At 46.4% G+C, this 19,073-nt stretch overlaps 2 protein-coding genes across 5 annotated transcripts in view; both read left to right on the forward strand.

Annotated features, from left to right (window-relative positions):
* The window catches only part of AFMID (arylformamidase), a 24,543-nt gene extending 16,057 nt beyond the window's left edge, over positions 1-8,486 (forward strand). For 2 of the 4 annotated variants that reach the window (XM_082678469.1, XM_082678470.1), the window contains one exon: positions 3,934-4,297. In XM_082678469.1, coding sequence (XP_082534595.1) covers positions 3,934-3,966 — 33 coding nt within the window. In that variant the 3' untranslated portion in view covers positions 3,967-4,297. Of the gene's footprint in view, positions 1-3,933; positions 4,298-8,316 lie in introns of those variants that run through there. The other 2 variants (XM_082678467.1, XM_082678468.1) reach the window with 2 other exon arrangements.
* BIRC5 (baculoviral IAP repeat containing 5) lies at positions 8,452-15,657 on the forward strand. Its single transcript, XM_082678471.1, has 4 exons — positions 8,452-8,703; positions 8,961-9,070; positions 11,235-11,352; positions 14,423-15,657. Exons 1-4 carry the CDS (start codon positions 8,593-8,595, stop codon positions 14,510-14,512), a joined length of 429 nt encoding a protein of 142 aa, XP_082534597.1. The 5' UTR covers positions 8,452-8,592; the 3' UTR covers positions 14,513-15,657.
* Positions 15,658-19,073: the final 3,416 nt, after the last annotated feature.

Raw genomic sequence — 19,073 nt, forward strand, 5'->3', positions numbered from 1 at the left:
GATGGGGCTTCCCTGGTGGCGCAGTGGTTGAGAGTCCGCCTGCCGATGCAGGGGACAGGGGTTCGTGCCCAGGTCTGGGAAGATCCCACATGCCGTGGAGTGGCTGGGTCCGTGAGCCATGGCCGCTGAGCCTGCGCGTCCGGAGCCTGTGCTCCGCAACGGGAGAGGCCACAACAGCGAGAGGCCCGCGTACCACAAAAAAAAAAAAAAAGTCTAAGGATGAAAAGGAACCTTCCTACACTGTTGGTGCGAATGTAAATTGATACAGCCACTATGTAGAACAGCATGGAGGTTCCTTAAAAAACTAAAAATAGAGTTTCCATATGATCCAGCAATCCTACTTCTGGGCATATACCTGGAGAAAACTATAATTCAAAAAGATATATGCACCCCAGTGTTCATAACAGCACTATTTATAATAGCCAAGAAGCAACCTAAATGTCCATCAACAGATGAATGGATAAAGATGTGGTATATATATTAGTCAGCCATAAAAAAGAATGAAATAATGCCATTTGCAGCAACATGGATGGATCTAGAGATTATCATACTAACTGAAGTAAATCAGACAGAGAAAGACAAATATCTCATGATATCACTTATTATGGGGAATCTTAACAAATGATACAGGGACTTCCCTGGTGGTGCAGTGGTTAAGAATCTGCCTGCCAATGAAGGGGACAGGAGTTTGATCCCTAGTCCAGGAAGATCCCACATGTTGCGGAGCAGCTAAGCCCATGCAGAGCAACTAAGCCCGTGCGCCACACTACTGAGCCCGTGTGCCACAGCTACTGAAGCTCGCGCACCTAGAGCCCATGATCCAAAACAAGAGAAGCCATCACAATGAGAAGCCCGCGCACCACAACAAAGAGTAGCCCCCGCTCGCTGCAACTAGAGGAAGCCTGTGCACAGCAATGAAGACCCAACGCAGCCAAAAACTATATTAAAAAAACAAATTAAAGGAAAAACTGATACAAATGAACTTATTTACAAAACAGAAATAGACTCACAGACATAGAAAACAAACTTATGGTTACCAAAGGGGAAGCGGGGGGCATAAATTAGGAATTTGGGTTTAACCTATACACACTATTATAAATGAAATAGAAGACCAACAAAGACCTACTGTATAGCACAGGGAACTATATTCAATATCTTGTAATAACCTATATTGGAAAAGAATTTGAAAAAGAATATATATATTATATATATATAACTTAATCACTTTACTGTATACCTGAAACATTGTAAATCAACTATATTTCAATTTATTTAAAAAAATTTTACTTATTCATTGGCTGCACCAGGTCTTACTTGCAGCATGCATGCTCTTAGTTGCGGCATGTGGGATCTAGTTTCCTGACCAGGGATCAAACCTGGGCCCCCTGCATTGGGAGCATGGAGTCTTAACCACTGGACCACCAGGGAAGTCCTGACTATACTTCAACTGAAAAAAATATTTAAAAAAAGTCAAAGGCTAGATTGGGGAAAATATTTGCCATGGACCCGGAAAATATACAGTCACTACTTTTTTTCTTTTTTTTCCTGGGAAAGTGGGTACCTGATTAACTTTACTTTTTTTTTTTTTTAATATTTCTTTTTCCTCCAGTTTTATTGAGATATAATTGACATACAGCACTGTATAATTTTAAGGTGTACAGCATAATGATTTGACTTACAAACATCATGAAATGAACCACAATAGGTTTAGTGAACATCCATCATCTCACAGATACAAAAGAAAAGAAAAAAGAAAAAAATATTTTTCCCTTGTGATGAGAACTCTTAGGATTTACTCTTAACAACTTTCATATGTAACATAGAGCAGTGTTAATTAAATTTATCATGTTGTACATTGCATCCCTAGTGCTTATTTATCTTACAACTGGAAGTTTGTACCTTTTACCACCTTCCTCCAATTCCCCCTCCCCCCCACTCCCAATTAGCTGCCACCTCAATAGGACATTTTTTTAAATTATTTTTTATATTTATTTATTTACTTTTGGCTGCATTGGGTCTTCGTTGCAGTGCACGGGCTTCTAATTGCGGCAGCTTCTCTTGTTGTGGAGCATGGGCTCTAAGCGCGCTGGTCAGTAGTTGTAGCACGCTGGCTTCAGTAGTTGTGGCATGCAGGCTCATTAGTTGTGTCTCACAGGCTCTAGAACGCAGGCTCAGTAGTTGTGGTGTACGGGCTTAGTTGCTCCGTGGCATGTGGGGCTTGAAGGCGTGTCCCCGCATTGGCAGGTGGATTCTTCACCACTGTGCCACCAATGAAGTCCCTCCATTAGGCTTTTATAGCGTTCAGTTTTAATTCACATAGTTAATATCCTTACCACACAAAGAGCACTTTCAAATCAATAAGAGCAGTTCTTTTTTTAAATTGAAATTTAGTTGATTTACAATATTATATTAGTTTCAGGTGTGTAACATAGTGATTTAATATTTTTATATAGCCTATACTCCATTTAAAGTTATTATAAAATATTGGCTATATTCCCTGTGCTGTACAATATAACCTTGTAGCTTATTTATTTTATACATAGTATCAATAGTTTGTACCACTTAATAAGAGCAGGTCTTATTTCTCTTTAAGAACAGAAATAAATAGAAAAAATGGACAAAAAATAAGTGATAATTCAAAAAGAAATATAAATGGCCAGTAAACATGGGGGAAAAGTAAGCTGCATTAGTGATCATAGAAATGTAACTGCAATGGGACTTCCCTGGTGGTCCAGTGGTTAAGACTTCGCCTTCCAATGTAGGGGGTGCAGGTTCAATTCCTGGTCGGGGAGCTAAGATCCCACATGTCTCACAGCCAAAAAAACAAAACATGAAACAGAAGCAATATTGTAACAGATTCAATAAAGACTTTAAAAGTGGTCCACATCCAAAAAATCTTTAAAAAAAAAAAGAAAGAAAGAAATGTAACTGGAAATGAGTCCTTTCCCACCTCTCACGGGAAATATTCTAGTTATAATAGTGCCTAATGCTGGTGAAGACACAGTGAAGCGGGCCTCCCCCATCCTGTGGAGCACACGTTGGCCTGATGTTTCGGGAGTACAGCCTGGCAATATGGACCCAAACGCACTCACCCAGTAATTCTGCTGCTTGGAATTTGTCTTCAGCATAATCAGAGAAACACAGAAACATAGTCTCTGTAGCTTTATTAATGTTCTAAACTTGGAAATAACCTAAATGTCTAATGAGGTTAAATTATGATATAATCAGGTAACAGAGTGAAGTTTGTGAAAATTAGTTAGGACACGTCAAATTGCTTCAGAGGTAAGAGCAGAAACACAAAAATTAACTGGCCTAGTATCTTCCTAGTTTTATGATACATAGATAGCTAGGCCCTTAGAGGCATATATATGCATCCGCAAAAAACGTTTACCGGTGGTGTTACAATGGATTTAAAAGATCAATTTCCACATTTTCTACCATGAACATGTATTACTTTTTTTTTAACTGGGGAAAAACAAGCCCCCAATAAATGACATCTCTTAAAGAAACCTAATAAATATTTTAGATTTGGAGGGCCATATGGTCTGTGACAGAACTCCCCAACTCTGCCACTGTTGCTCAAAAGCCGCCAGAAACAATTCCCAGGTGAATAAATGTGGCTTTGCTCCAATGAAACTGTGCTTATGGATGCGGAAATTTGGATTTTGTGGAATTTTTACATGTCACAAAAGTATTCTTTTTTTGATTTTTTTCCCAACTGTTTAAAAATGTAAAGCCATTCTTAGCTCATGGGTCGTACAAAAATGGGCAATGAGTGGGGGACATTTCAAATGAGAGGTGGGAAAGGACTCATTTAAATTACGTTTCTGTGATCGAAAATGTAGCCTGTTTCTTTAATCAAATTCCTCCCAAGAGATCCTCACAAGAGCCTCTCCAACTCTGGAGCTTTTGTATTTTTCCCTCCTGCTGCAGATTATTTTGAAAACAATCTTCCAGGAGTCCTGATGACACCTGAAGCCCCGCCGCCAGCATGCACCCCGACTTGTGAAACTTCTCCCAAGAGCCCGACTGCTCCCCATTCTTGCCGGCTTCAGTTTTCCCTGTGCCCAGCAGCGCCTCTGTTTGTCCACCCACCCCGGCCAGGGTCCATTCCCCTCACTGCTCTGAACACGAGTACAAATCTCCATGGCCTGCCCCTGGCCTGGATCGAGCGGGTTCCACGGAAGGTCTGGCCCAGGTCCACGCCATGTGTGATACCCAGAATCTGGCCCACAGTCTGCTGAGAGGGTGAAACAAAAGTGACAACTCCCAACCAAAATGAAGAGTAAGAGCTCCCCAAACCAGTTTTTGTTCTGTGTTTTTGTTTCACTCCTTTGTCTGGGCTCCACCTGACGTGGGCTCCACCTGACCTGTCTGGATTTGTCCCGTAAAGCCCTGGGATTTTATCCTTGGGGTTAACACCTTGACTGACAGGACAGTGACATCCACAGGTAGAACACACTTCCTCTGCCACTGTCCCCCACACACAGGGGTGTGTGTGCATTCAGTTCCCAAGGAGCCAGCTGGGTCCACCCACCATCCACCACACCCCTCTCTCGCCCACTCTGAATAGCTAGCAGTTCAAGAATGATTGATGATAGCAAAAATAGGTAATAGCCTGAATATTCATCAGTAGGGAGTAAGTACATCTGAGCAGCCGACCATCATTAGAAAGAGGTCTGTGGGTTTTTTGTGTGTGTTTTTTGTTTCTTTTGCGGTACGCGGGCCTCTCACTGTTATGGCCTCTCCCGTTGCGCAGCACAGGCTCCAGATGCGCAGGCTCAGCGGCCATGGCTCACGGGCCCAGCCGCTCCGCGGCATGTGGGATCTTCCTGGACCGGGGCACGAACCCGCGTCCCCTGCATCGGCAGGCGGACTCTCAACCGCTGCGCCACCAGGGAAGTCCGAGGTCTGTGTTTATAACGGGGGACATCTCCAAGACATACTATTACCTGACAAAGAGCAAGATGCTCAACGATACAATACAGTACCATCTCAACAGCATTACCTAATACTCACAAAATGACATGTTTCTGTGTGTGCACGCGAGTGTGTCTATGGAGAGAAAAAGTTTGGAGAGGCTCCACACCTAACACCTCTGCTCCCCTCGGGGGAGGGAAGTGGCGTCGGGAACACGAGGAGGGGGTGTTTTGGCTTCATCTGAATTATTTGGATCTTTTAGGATAAGAATGTAATGAGGCAAAAAAACCCTAATGGGACCTAATTACATTTAAAACTTTTGCACAGCAAAGAAAACCATCAACAAAATGAAAAGACGACCTACTGAATGGGAGAAAATATTTGTAAATGATACGATGGGTAAGGGGTTAATATCCAAAATATATAAACAGCTCATACAACTCAACATCATAAAGACAAACAAGCCTATTAAAAAATGCACAGGACTGAATAGACATTTTTCCAAAGAAGATATACAGAGGGCCAACAGGCACATGAAAAGATGCTCAACATCACTAATCATCAGGGAAATGCAAATCAAAACCACAGCGAGGTACCACCTCACACCTGTCAGGATGGCCATCATCAAGAAGGCCACAAACAAATGTTGGCAAGGCTGTGGAGAAAAGGGACTCCTCCTGCACTGTTGGTGGAAATGTGAATTGGTACAGCGACTGTGGAAAACAGTATGGAGGTTCCTCAAAAAACTGAAAATAGAACTACCATATGACCCAGCAATTCCACTCCTGGATATATACCTGAAGCAAATGAAAACATTAATTCGAAAAGATACATGCACCCCAATGTTCACAACAGCATTATTTACCATTTCCAAGATATGGAAGCAACCTAAGTGTCCAACAACAGATGACTGGATAAGGAAGATGTGATACACACACACACACACACACACACACACACACATAGACAGAATGGAATACTACTCAGCTATAAAAAAAGAATGAAAATTTGCCATTTTCAGCAACATAGATGGACTTGGAGGGCATAAGTGAAATGAGTCAGAGGAAGACAAATACTGTGTGTTATCACTTATCTGTGGAATCCAAACAGTAAAACAAATTAGTTAATATAAAAAAAAAAGAAACAGACTCACAGATCTAGAGAACAACCTAGTGGTTACCAGTGGGGAGAAGGAATTTGGGAGGGGCAAGATAGGGGCAGGAGATTAAGAGGTATAAACTATCATGTATAAAACAAATAAGCTGGGGCTTCCCTGGTGGCGCAGTGGTTGAGAGTCCGCCTGCCAATGCAGGGGACACGGGTTCATGCCCCGGTCCGGGAAGATCCCACATGCCGCGGAGCGGCGGGGCCCGTGAGCCATGGCCGCTGAGCCTGCGCGTCTGGAGCCTGTGTTCCACAACGGGAGAGGCCACAACAGTGAGAGGCCCACGTACCGCAAAAAAAAAACCAAAAAAACAAAGACCCAACGCAGACAAAAATAGATAATTGGAAAAAAAAAAAAACCTTATGGAAAAGACCTAAGCAGCTGAAGTTTTCAGTTAAATAAAAATTTAAATGGTAAAAGTTGGAATATGTTGGTGCCAAATAGAAAATGAATCACAGAAATACGCTGACTTGATGGTGTTTGATCCAGAAGATATATAGTTTTATTTATTTATTTATTTATTGGCCACGCCACCAGGGATTGAACCTGTGCCCTCGGCAGTGAAAGCACAGAGTCCTAACCACTTGACTGCGAGGGAATTCCCTGGAAGATATATATTTTTATACAGATGCTATCAGTATTGTTAGAACTCTGATTAAAATATCCTAGGATGAAAAAGGCAGGGTCAACATCCACCCAGACAAGATGGCGGAGCAAACCGTGTCCTGGTCTGATGATTGTGAGGACAGGTTGGCAATATTAAAAAATGTTGAAAGACACACACACACTTTCCCAGCAATCCTGCTTGCAGATGTTTATGCTACAGGCATAGTTGCACATGTTTGTGTGTCTGTCTGCTGTAGTACAATTCATAATAGCAAAAAAAAAAATTGGAGATACCCAATGGGAAATTTGTTAATTGGAATTAGGGTAGACCATCCAATAAACACCATGCAGATATTATAAAACATGTTGAGATCTCTAGGTGCCGATAAAGCTGAGATGTGCTGTTACCTGAAAAGATAGGATGCCAAGTGGTGTATGAACACACACACACACACACACACACACACACACACACACACACACACACACACACACACACACACACCTGGAAGTATACATAGAAACTGCTGAAAAGTTTCTTTCTGCTAGAGGTCTTTGGGGAGAGGAAGACTTCCTTCCCATTGCATGATTTTTGCTTTTACAGCATTGATGTGTCACTCTTACAGTAGAGGAAAAATGTGTTCACAAAAGTTTTGGTGAGACTAGATGGCCATAAGGTAATATCTAGCATTGATGTTTTATGATCTCAAAACAGTTTTGTCTGATCATCACAGTATCCATCAGGATTTGTTGCCAACTATTTGAAAATCCAGAAAGTTCACATAAAAATGCAAATTTGCCTTTGTGATAAATATATTTTTGGTCTTTGTCCCCGATTCCTGGCACACAGCTCCTAAAAAACCTTTGGAATCTCCAGAGTGATAAGAGCGTCTTTTGTTCTAATGAGCAACGCCTAGATGCTTCTGGCTGGGGCTGGTGGCCATAAAGACCAAGCCTTCATTAGAAGCTTGGAGCTTTCAGCCCCACCCTCCCAATCTTCAGAGAGTGGAGAGGAGCTGGTGATTCAATTAATCACCAAAGGCCAATGATTTGATCAACCAAGCCTGTGAAACCTCTATAAAAACCACTTAAAGTCAGGTTCATAGAGCTGGAAGGCTGGGGCGGCTGCATGAGGCTAGGCACCAGCTACACAGGCCTGCTCTGAACCCAGTCTGGCTGTGCCTACGGGCAGGTGCCTGCTCCCTGGGCTCTCATTTCTATTATCCAGGCGGATTGTCCTAGGCTGTTCACTTCCTGGAGTCACATAACAATCCCACCTCCCTGATAGGACACCCAGGTCTCCTGGCTGGAGGGCAGTGGGCATTGTTTCCACACATTCTTCACCTCTGTTGACCCCCACCCGCACGTCTGTTTGGGGCAGGGACTTAGAAGGGATATCTAACTCCTGAGGAATTCTGGTGGAAAAGGAAGAACAAAGCTTCAAGGGTCAATTTCTGGACTTCCAGGAAGCTTCAGTGAAAAGACTTGCCTCAGCACATGTTCCAACCCGGACGGCACAAGGGCTGGCTGAGGAAGCTGGCACTAGGAGGTTCCAGGAGTGGGGTACCCACAAAAACAATAACAGTTTGCATGCTGAAAGGGCTTAATCCATTTGTGCTCGGCAGGTGCCACTCCAAGAAACTATCACGGGGACTTCGGCCCATTCTCCACTCCTCTTCCTACCACTGTTTGCAAGTAGCTGGGATGGGAGTACGCGGGGCGGGGTTGGGTCGGTGCCTGGTGAGTAGAAGCAGAGACATGTGGCGGGATGACTACAACTCCCAGCGTACCCCGCGCCGCCCAGCTTCCCATTTCCCAGAAGGCCGCGGGCGTTCCCGACATGCCCCGCGGCGGCCGACAACCGCTGGATTTGAATCGCGGCACCGCTCGGCGGCGGCGGGATGAGTACCCCGTCGTTGCCCCCGGCCTGGCAGCTCTACCTCAAGGACCATCGTGTCTCCACATTTAAGAACTGGCCCTTCTTGGAGGGCTGCGCCTGCACCCCGGAGCGAGTGAGTCCGCGCGGCCTCCCGGAGCCCCCAGGCCCGCCCCGCCCCCAGAGCCCCGCCCCAGGCCCTGAGACGACCCCTCCCGCGGGCCCCGGCCCCTCTGTGGGCCCCCGGGGCGACCCCTCCCGCGCGCTCTGGTCCCTCTGTGGGTTCCCGGGCCCCTGGGGCGACCCCTTCTGCGGGCTCTAGCCCCTCTGTGGCCTCCCGGATCTCGGGGGAACCCCTCCGCTCTGGGGCCTGAGCCGAGCTCTGCTTTGCAGATGGCCGCGGCCGGCTTCATCCACTGTCCAACTGAGAACGAGCCCGACTTGGCTCAGTGTTTCTTCTGCTTCAAGGAGTTGGAAGGCTGGGAGCCAGATGACGACCCTATGTAAGTCCCTCAGGCCAGCCTCGCTGGGCTTCCGGGGTTCCCCAGTTACTTCAGGACCGTTTGGGGTTTTTTTTGTTTTGTTTTTTTACATCTTTATTGGAGTATAATTGCTTTACAATGGTGTGTTAGTTTCTGCTTTATAACAAAGTGAATCAGTTATACATATACATATGTTCCCATATCTCTTCCCTCTTGCGTCTCCCTTCCTCCCACCCTCCCTATCCCACCCCTCCAGGCGGTCACAAAGCACCGAGCTGATCTCCCTGTGCTATGCGGCTGCTTCCCACTAGCTATCTACCTTACGTTTGGTAGTGTATATATGTCCATAGGACCGTTTGTTTTGAGTTGGGCTCCCCCCAAAACATCTGAATTTCGAAGTATTATTGAAGGACCTGCGGCTTTCCAGCCTCGTTTGTGCCCTAAACAGCTGCTGTAAAGGATGAGTCTCTGCTGGCACCTTGGTGATGCTTTCAACCTAATCAAATCTGATTTGGCCGAATGTCCTCCTGGGTGGAGTGTTGAAGAAAGGCTTATTCTTGTAGGTGCTTGATACCTTTCCGGGTAGACAGAATACTGGAGCAGATCCTGTTGTGACCTAGGGATGTCCAGGTGCCTTTCTTGTTTCAGAGGTTTTAAGTCTGAAGCATTTTTTTAAATAAATTTATTTGTTTTTGGCTGCGTTGGGTCTTCGTTGCTGCACGCGGGCTTTCTCTAGTTTCGTCAAGCGGTGGCTACTCTGTTGCGGTGAGGGCTTCTCATTGCTGTGGCTTCTCTTGTTGCAGAGCACGGGCTTTAGGCGCACGGGCTTCTGTAGTTGTGGCACACGGGCTCAGTAGTTGTGGCATGCGGGCTCAGTAGTTGTGGCACGTGGGCCTCAGTAGTTGTGGCACATGGACCTCAGTAGTTGTGGCTCACGGGCTCTAGCACGCAGGCTCAGTAGTTGTGCGACACGGGCTTAGTTGTTCCGCGGTATGTGGGATCTTCCGGGACCAGGGCTCAAATCCATGTCCTCTGCACTGGCAGGCGGATTCTTAACCACTGCGCCACCAGGGAATCCCTGAAGCTTTATTGAACTATAATTCATACAGCACAAAAACCACCCCTTAAAATAGTACACTCAGTTTTGGTTTAGATTTTGTTCTTTAGGGCATCTAGTTTTTTTTTTATTGTGTGCATATATTCATACAGACAACAATATTCCTGTAATGTAATGCCACATTTTCCCCGCACCGTTTTTTCTCCTGTCAGAATCAATTACTTCCACGGCTTGAACTTTTTTTCCCCCGTAGAGAATCACCGGAGTTGTTTCTCTTCTTGGCAAGAAGAGTGTTGCTGTTTTCCCTAATGTGTTTGCTCTCATGACCCAGTATTGACTGGGATGATATGGTGATCATACCAGGTATCACTGGGGAAATACTGGTTGTATTCTTGGGAGTGAATTTCCAAGTGCTATAATATTTTCAGATTATAGTTACTATTGGCTGTCCTTTTGGAATTTGCGTGGCTGGGTGTTCCTTCCAGCCTGTTCTGGTTTTTGTTTTGGTTTTTTTTTGGCCGTGCCGCGCGGCTTGCGGGATCTTAGTTCCCCAACCAGGGGTTGAACCTGGGCCCTCAGCAGTGAAAGTGTGGAGTCCTAACCACTGGAGCACCAGGGAACTCCCCAGACTGTTCTCGTTATAGTGCTATCCGCTAGCAGGGATAATTCCGAATGCACAGAATAATGGTATGAGGCAGAGGAATTCACTGGAGAAACTGGGTCAGTGGTGCCCTTTTTCCAAACCAACAGATTATGTAATAATTCGAGTGAAATGAGACAACTGCAAATGGTTCCTGGAGGATTTTAAGGGCTTTGACATGTGATACCTTTGGATTTATACTCTAACACTTTTCCTACTAATTGCTAAAGGACTCCGGGTAGACTACATCAGCCACAGGATATGGGTGGGGCTGGGGGGAGTCCACAGAGCAAGAAGGTGCTGAGACAAGTTGTGTGGGAATGTGGGTCCTGCCCCTGGTTCCGTCCACTTCAGACTTCACACTCTGCTCCTGAAGCAGAGCAGTGTGTGTCTGTGAGGTGGGGAGGGGGCTGGTGGTAACAAACTGTTGCCTTTCTCCCTTTACCTGAATTTTCTCTGTTGACGTGCTCATGTGTTGCTTTTTCTAGAGAAGAACATAAAAAGCATTCATCTGGTTGTGCTTTCCTTTCTGTCAAGAAGCAGTTTGAAGAATTAACCCTCAGCGAATTTTTAAAACTGGATAAAGAAAGAGCCAAGAACAAAATTGTATGTATTACTGGGAATAAGAAGCAAGCACAAATCCTGTTCGGCATCTTTAGTGCTAAACTCCCTAGCCCGCCACAAGCACTGCATAGACGCCTTTCCTCAGTAAGCACTTTCTGAGCCCCTCTGATGTGTGTGCGTGTGGATATAAAAGGGTAGAAAAGCATCTGTCCTGGAGTGTGGCCTTGGGGTTGTGCAGAGAGAAAAACGGATCCCCTGAGTAGAGGTGTCCTCAGTGTGCGGTTACCTCTGGTGGTGGGACATGTGATGGCTAGGCTGGCATTTCTGCCTTTAGTGACAACTGAGATGGTAGGTCATTTATACGGGGTGTGTTCATGTGTTAGCAGTGGTGGAAACAGAGGGTTTGGGGACACAGAGTAGACAGCATATTGGGAAAGGGGCATTATGTGTGTTGGGAGAAAGAAGCACCAGTCCTACTGGACCTTGAAGGGATTTCTGCAGGCGAACTTAGGCTCTTGCACTGGGTTATTGGAAGAGTGAAACAGTGAGTCCACAAAGAGGCAGCTCCCAAGCAGCCCGGGCTGTAGAGAATTAAGATTGCCAGAGAAAACCAGGACTCCCAGTTAAGTCTGAATTTCAGGTACACAAGGAGTAATTTTTTTAGTATATCTCACATTTTGTATGGCTGTTTACTAAAAAATTACTCGTTTATATGATGTTCAAATTTAACTGAGCAGGCTCTATCTTTATGTGCTAAATCTGGCAGCTCTACAGAGAGTAAATATTCAGGTATTTAATCTATTTTTAGCAAAGCCCTGGGCAGGGAGTCCAGATGTACCAGTTGTCTCTGCCACTCACAGACATTGTGAGTTTAGGCCAGTCTTGGTCGTAGTTTCCTTGCTGTAAAATGGAGGATAGACTTCTGTGGTTTCTCAGGTCCTTTTCAGCTTGAAAATCGTATTCCTTTTTAGAGATCAATAGAAATAATTCTGTGTAATATGGTACCTTTTAAATGCTAAGGACAAAATTGAAAATTTTTTCAGGAAGTGAGAAGAAATCAGTGGTCAGTAAAGCGGTGTATTCGATGGAGGTCTTGGGAACTGCAGTGCTGGAATTGGGAAGGGGGCTAGGGAGGGCCTTCGAGATTAGGGGTCAGCTCACTTTCTGTGAAGTGCCGCAGATGGTAAGTGTGTAGCCTTCCTGGGCCACAGAATTTCTGTTAGAGATTATTCTTTCTTTGTTTTTTTCCACAAGTGTTTAAAAATGTAAAAAGCATTCTTAGCCATTGGGTTAAGAACGGGCCATGGGCTGGATGAATGTGTCCCACAGGGCGTAGTTTGCCACTCCTGTTCTAGGTAAAAAACAAGCTTTGTGTACTTCAGGAACAGTTGTGAGAAAGCTGTGAGAAGTCCCCCAGATCATTTTAAAATGTATATATTTGGGGGAAATTCCCTGACAGTCCAGTGGTTAGGACTCCGTGCTTTCACTGCCGAGGGCACAGGTTCGATCCCAGGTCGGGGAACTAAGATCCTGCAAGCCATGAGGCGCAGCTGGAAAAAAGAAAGAAAAGGAGATCAAAGAAAATTTAGAATTCAGTCCTTCAGTGGCACTAGCAGCATTTTATCTGCTCATTAGCGACATGTGGCCAGTGACTACTGGACCGTGCAGACAATTGAACATTTTCATCATTGCAAAAAATTCTGTTGGACAGGGCTGCTCTAGAGTGACACCCAATTTTGAGGTTTGTTGCAAATAATTTATCACTGATATAAAAATTCAGGTTCCCTTGTGTCCCTAGGCACATTTGCATGTGAATGGATGTGGACAGTAAGGTTTGGGGTCAGAGTGCAGGGAATGGGCATAACCAGAGGCCTGTCTGCTTCCTGCTAGAGCTCCTGGATGGCCCCTCTAGGGTACATCGCTCCTGGAGGTGGGATGGCGTACGGACCTCGACTGTACCGTGGGGTGGAAATAAGTTGGGAGCTGAACTTTTAAACCATTTATTAAGTCAGTTATGGGATTGCAGCACACAGCTGTAAGGCAAACGTTTATCCAGGTGAGATAATTACGTGTTGCAGTTTACAAATACTGAAAACGAGGAACAAGTGTTGTTTGTCGTGATGCTGTGAATTTCTGAGACCCTGCATTTAATTGAGATGCTGCTGGTCAGTTTGACAGGACCACTGGTCAGGCAGCCACCTGGGCCTGACGCTGGGCACGTGTGCGGCTGAGGTAGAGCCGGGGCTCAGGGTCTGACCCTGGAGTGCACCACGTGCTCTCTGCTCCTGCTACTGCATCGCTGCCACCTTCTTTTGAAAAGAAGTTACCTCTGTTGTTTTTCTTATTAGAAAACATTTAACCCAATAAAAGTCTATTGTTTGTTTTTTAATGTGGCAGAGAAATCAGGAGAGTGAAAATTAGGGAGGAGGTTTCTGGATTTGTTGATGTGATCGTCATTTGTCCTCCTGGAGAGAGCACTTAGCACAATGAAAGGTTGGAAGCCAGATTTAGAGAGCTGCTGCAGGTGGAAGGTTTCTCTGTTTGAGGAGCACGCTGATGCTTGACGGCGTCTGTTTAAGTGAACAAGAAGAGGGCTCCGGACTTTCTGTGGGAGCTTCAGAAGCAATGTAGGGTAGTGGGGAAGAGCAGGGCTCTGCCACAGACTAGCTGGTACCCCTGAGCTGGCTGCTGCTGTGGACCTCGGTGTCCTCATCTGTGTAATGGGGATAAAGGTGGCACCTACCTCATGGGGACATGGAGCAGTGAGTGAGTTAGGGTGTGTGGAGCAGGTAGAATGGTGCTTGGTACAAGCAAAGCGGTCCATCAGTGTTTTCTGTTATAATTATTGTGGGACAGCTCAAATTAGAGCTAGTTGAGGGGAATTCCCCAGCGGTTCAGTGGTCAGGACTCGGCGCGTTCACTGTTGGGGCCTCGGTTTGATCCCTGATCGGAGAACTGAGATCCCACAAGCTGAGTGGCATGGCCGATAAAAAAGAGAGAGAGAGAGAGAGAGGCAGATGAGGTGAATGAGGACATTTACCCCATATAGCTGGGCATCTCTATTCGAGCATGCCTAGAGCTTCAGTTTCATGTGTCTATTCTTTATTTCCAGGCAAAGGAAACCAACAATAAACAGAAAGAATTTGAAGAAACTGCAAAGAAAGTCCGCTGTGCCATTGAGCAGCTAGCTGCCTCGGAGTGACGCCATCCCCACCGTCACTGCCCCACAGGGACACAGACACATCCTTTCCAAGGCACAGCCCTCAGCATTACCAGCTTTCCTCTGGGGCCTCTTAACTGTGCCTTAGGAAAGGAGAACATCAACACTTTGAAATTAGAATATTTACCTGTATTTTTGGGTTTTTCCTTGAAGGCGGTGCCAGGGGCTATTTCTGTTGTACGGCTGGTGCTAAGTACAGTGACGGATTCTCTTTTTTCTCTTTGGTAGTTTTTGCTTTATTGATTCCTGGACTTAGGGTGAGGGGAGAAGTTTGTCCACGTGGGTAGAGCCCTTTTACAGTGACCTGTCTGGGCTTCACACTGACGACTGGCTGTCCAGCTGAGATGCGATGTGTGAATGTGATCATTGGTCCATTGTGACTGGACAAACAGGATTAAGAATGCCATTTTAAATTTCATTTGCGTAATAATCTCCATTTATTGTGTGCACTTCTCATGTTCCAGGTGCTCTGTATTATCTCACGTTGACGGCTGCAGGTCCTGTGACTATACCTTTTTACCGCATCAGGTCTGTGGTGTCTCAGCAGCTCCCTTCCTCCCAGGTGGATTGTACAAACCCATCCCTGCCACGCCTCTGAAGGTGCCCTGTGTGTGAGGTGTTCCTCGCCATCCCATCTTGTGATTTGCAGGTTTACAAGGGGGAGCTATGGGATTAGACCCTAGACTCTGCCTCTGGACTTGATCTGTGTAAGAGCCCTTTCCATGACTGTAGCGTGAGCGGCTGGGGGGTGGAGGGGATGCAGAAGGACTGATGTCTTGAGAGTAGAGCTGCCCTCTTGCTTTTGAGGTCAGCTGAAGATACTTCTTCACCTCCAGTGGCACATGGAAAGTTTGCAACATTTCTCTATAGTGGACGAGGAGAAGGTTGTCCTTTGTGCCAGACAAGGAACTTTCCAGAAGCCTGGCTCACTGCTTCTTCCTCTTTAGTTAGCAGGGCACACAGAGGGGCTTCTTCCTGGGAAGTTTTGCTCTGGACCAGCTGTCATCCATGGACACAGCAGGCAGGGGTGGGACGAAAAATCCAAGGAAGGAGTTCCTGTTCTTAATATTTCTAATACTCTTCGAATAGCTGCTTCCCATTAATGATGTGGCTTAGGCAGCTGGTAATTCCACTGTCTTTCTAATGTGAATCTTCCTAAAGGAATAAATTAATTTAAAAAGTGGATTGGAAAACCTCTTTGGGGGAAACTTCTTAAAAACATAGATGAGTCGTTTATGTTGTTTGCAGTCTTGCAAGATCACAAATTCAGTGATATTTGAGTTTCAGCACCAGCACGGACTGAGCAGAGAGTTGGAGCAGTTGTAAAAAAGGCATGTGGGACACCCACTCCGGGCCCTGACTGTGCCCTCTAACGGTGTGCTTGCCTTGTGGGCTTGGGACTGGCGCCTGTTGAATTGGAGCTGCAGTTTCCTCACCAGTGATGTGGGGATCCTAGAACCTTGTTGCCTCAGCTGGCTTTTTTTATTGTAGCAACATGGTTTTCATTTGAGGAGGAGAGGAATTGAGACAAAGCCCTCGGCCCCTCTGCACAACATTCTGCAATGTTGTTTTCTTTTTTTTGTTTGTTTGAATTATTATTTCACAGAACAGGACAAACTACAATTAAAAGTAAGCACAAAGCCTTTCTTAGTCACTGGGGGCACCAATGTGAATTTTAGATGGATTTGGAGACAAAGTAAAGCAGCAGGAAATATCTAGCAGCAACTGTCATTTACGAAATTGCTGCACAGTTAGCCGCCCTGGTGAGGCGGAGGGCGCACACTGGCTGCTGCTCCCCGGAACAGTACAGTGGCCTGAATCCCTTCTAAATGACTTGGCTCAGAGCTGTGGAGACTTGGTGGGCTGCTGCAGGCGATCTGTCAGCCCTGAATGGCTGTGTCTCCATTGCTCCACATCTGTGCCACATTCTCCACATCACCACCTCCGCACGGGTACCCTGCTCTCCTCCCCGAGGCCGGCTCACGCAGGGCTGAGGCCTGATGTTAAGATGATAGATTTGATTTCATCCTCCTTCACAAAGTTAAGCTGCAGGGTGGATTGTCACTGTCATACTGGAAACCTCTGGGGGTCATCTTGGTAGTTGCCAAGAATAAAAACTATTTCATTTCAAACACTGCAGACCCTACTGGGCTTTTAAAATATTGTTGGCTTTTGGTGGTGGTCCCTTCTTAGCCTGCCAACTGATCCTTCCCGCCCCAGCGGTTGCAGGGGAGGGATGAGTCCTTGCAGAGAGACAGAGCCAGCCTTGGGCTCCTCTGCAAGAGCCACTTGAACCCAGAACCATTTGTTTGTGTCATCTGGACTCATTCCGTGTATAAACCGGCTATGAAAAATGCACCTCAGACTTAGGTTTTTCTGCCACATCTCAGAGAGTAAAATGAATTTTTCCCTCCAAGTTTGGAGAATATTGCAGAGGTTTTTGTTATGGGGAAAAAAGCACTCCCGCCTTTATATTCATCTCAGCTGCTTATTTTTGATATTTGTGCCAATCTGTAAATGGATACTTCACTTTAATAACTGGTCCTTCCAAACTGGCTTTGTAGAGAAGCTGAGAAAATGTTTTTGCGCTCAGTTTCCTTTGCACAGTGGGTATTACTGCAGTTCTCGGCTTTGTCGGGCTGTGCTGTGGAGCAAGGCAAAGCTGGGGCCGACCCCTCAGACCATCTTACACATTTCCTCTTCTAGAAACTTTTGTTCTAAAAACCATATTTATTGCTGGACCTTAATGGCCGCCAGCGTCGGGAAGTTTCCTAGATATCTATTAATGAAGTCTAAGACCCTTGCTAAGGGCAACAGCCTCAACCTTCTCTCGAATATGTGTCTGCCTCTCAGGTTCTCCAGGTTGGAGGGAGTCTGGAAGGGTTGTAACTGGTGGTTAATGGTGTCAGGTGTGACATGGTCAGAGCCTGCGGGCAGCCTGGGGAATGGGGATCTTCCATTCTCAGCGCTGGGAAAGATGGAGCGCCAGCCAGCCAGCCATTGCCTGCAGGTTGGCACTCCCTTGGGATGCTGACCACTCTTTGCAGGTTGTACTCACTTAAAAAGAAATAACAATTGCCAGTAAAGTCTAATGTGATCTTACCCGCATTTTTTAGATGCAGAAATGGAGATTCGTAAAGAGGTGAAATAGCTTGTCCAAGATCATACAACTAGTAAGCATTCAGGTTGGAATTTGAATCCAGGCTGTCTATCCCCAAAGCTGGGCCCTCACTGTCTAATGACAGTGCCCAGCCTTGAGGGGGTGCAGCGGGGGATGGCTTTTGGCAACAGCCTGACCCCTGGGGGCTAGTGCTGTAAACCGTCCCCATTCCGTTTTTCAGACAGCTTTGTCACAAAGGCCCTCATGTAAACTGACACCTGCCTGCTGAGCTTCCATGGATCCTCACTGTACAAGTTTTAACTTTTTATTTTGAACTAAGGTTCACAGGAAGTCGTAAAGCTGGAACAGGGTTTCTGGGTACTCTTCGCCCAACCTCTCCTGTCATAACTACAGTACAGTGTCTGGAGTCGCTTCCAGCATCTAAGGCCTGAGCTGAGAGGAGGTGAGCGGTACAGCCCAGCGAGCTCTGAGCCAGGCTTACCATCGCCGGGGAGTTCCTGTCTCGCCCTGGGTGAATCTAGCTCTTGATGCAAAGAGCCAACTGAGCTGTAGGTTTTCTCTCCACTGGCCCAGCCTACAGCATTTGAGCCGGATTTCAGCTGGCTGGGACCAAACTGGGGCCTAGGTTTCTGTGGCAGTTTTCCACCTGATCTCCAAGGTGGTGACGTTTGTCCATCTGTTCGCTCAGACACTTGAGCACCTGTTCGCCAGGTGCTATGTCCAGGGCTTGAAGCCTCCTGCAGTGAGCTCACGGGTTCCTTGTTCTCTGAATGGTGGGAAGGTACAGGCCACCTAGTAGCCGTATGAGTGTGTCCATGGGAGCACCAAGAAGATGACAAGGAACTCTCAGAGCATCCTGCCTGTCAGGAACGAGGAGGAGGCTGCCAGACGGATGAGGAAGGGAAAGATGTGCCAGGCAGAGGGGACGGGAGGGTCCGTTCTGGGGACAGCAGGTGCATTCTGTGATGAGGGGGAGGGGTGGCTTGCTCCCGTTTCCCTCTTAGCAAAGCCTGTCAAGGCGGCCACGATGAGCCCTTCATAGGCCTGTGAGTCCTGGGAGATGAGTGCGACCAGCCATGCGGCTGCCGCCCTGCACATCAGTGCTTCCCACCTGTGACCCCAATCATTTGAGAACCCTTTAGAAGGGTTGGTTTTGACCAGAAGAGTCTACCAGGATGAATTCGCTTCATAATGCACCCTGAGTGAAGGAGCTGACCTGTTGGGAAGGGTGATTTAGGAAAGTTCATTTTCTGTTGGAGGATGTTTGCCAAATGTGGTGAGATTAGTTGTCGTATAGCTGGTGCTGAGCTGCTCTCACAGTAATTTCGCCAGTGGTTTCAGCTGTTTCCCAGTCCTGCGATGGAGGCCATTTATGGCGTCGTCGGCCTGGAGCAGGAAGTCTGTCACTGGACTCAGGCATCC

The sequence above is a fragment of the Grampus griseus genome, assembly GCF_964374135.1.
Source record: "Grampus griseus genome assembly, chromosome: 20".
Lineage (NCBI taxonomy): Eukaryota > Metazoa > Chordata > Mammalia > Artiodactyla > Delphinidae > Grampus > Grampus griseus.

Excerpts from the sequence above, each read along its gene's own strand:
- BIRC5 (XM_082678471.1), top strand. The coding sequence starts at position 8,593 with ATGAGTACCCCGTCGTTGCCCCCGGCCTGGCAGCTCTACCTCAAGGAC. Across the intron at positions 8,704-8,960 it reads GCGCCTGCACCCCGGAGCGA|ATGGCCGCGGCCGGCTTCAT; the intron begins GTGAGTCCGCGC and ends TCTGCTTTGCAG. Across the intron at positions 11,353-14,422 it reads AAAGAGCCAAGAACAAAATT|GCAAAGGAAACCAACAATAA; the intron begins GTATGTATTACT and ends CTTTATTTCCAG.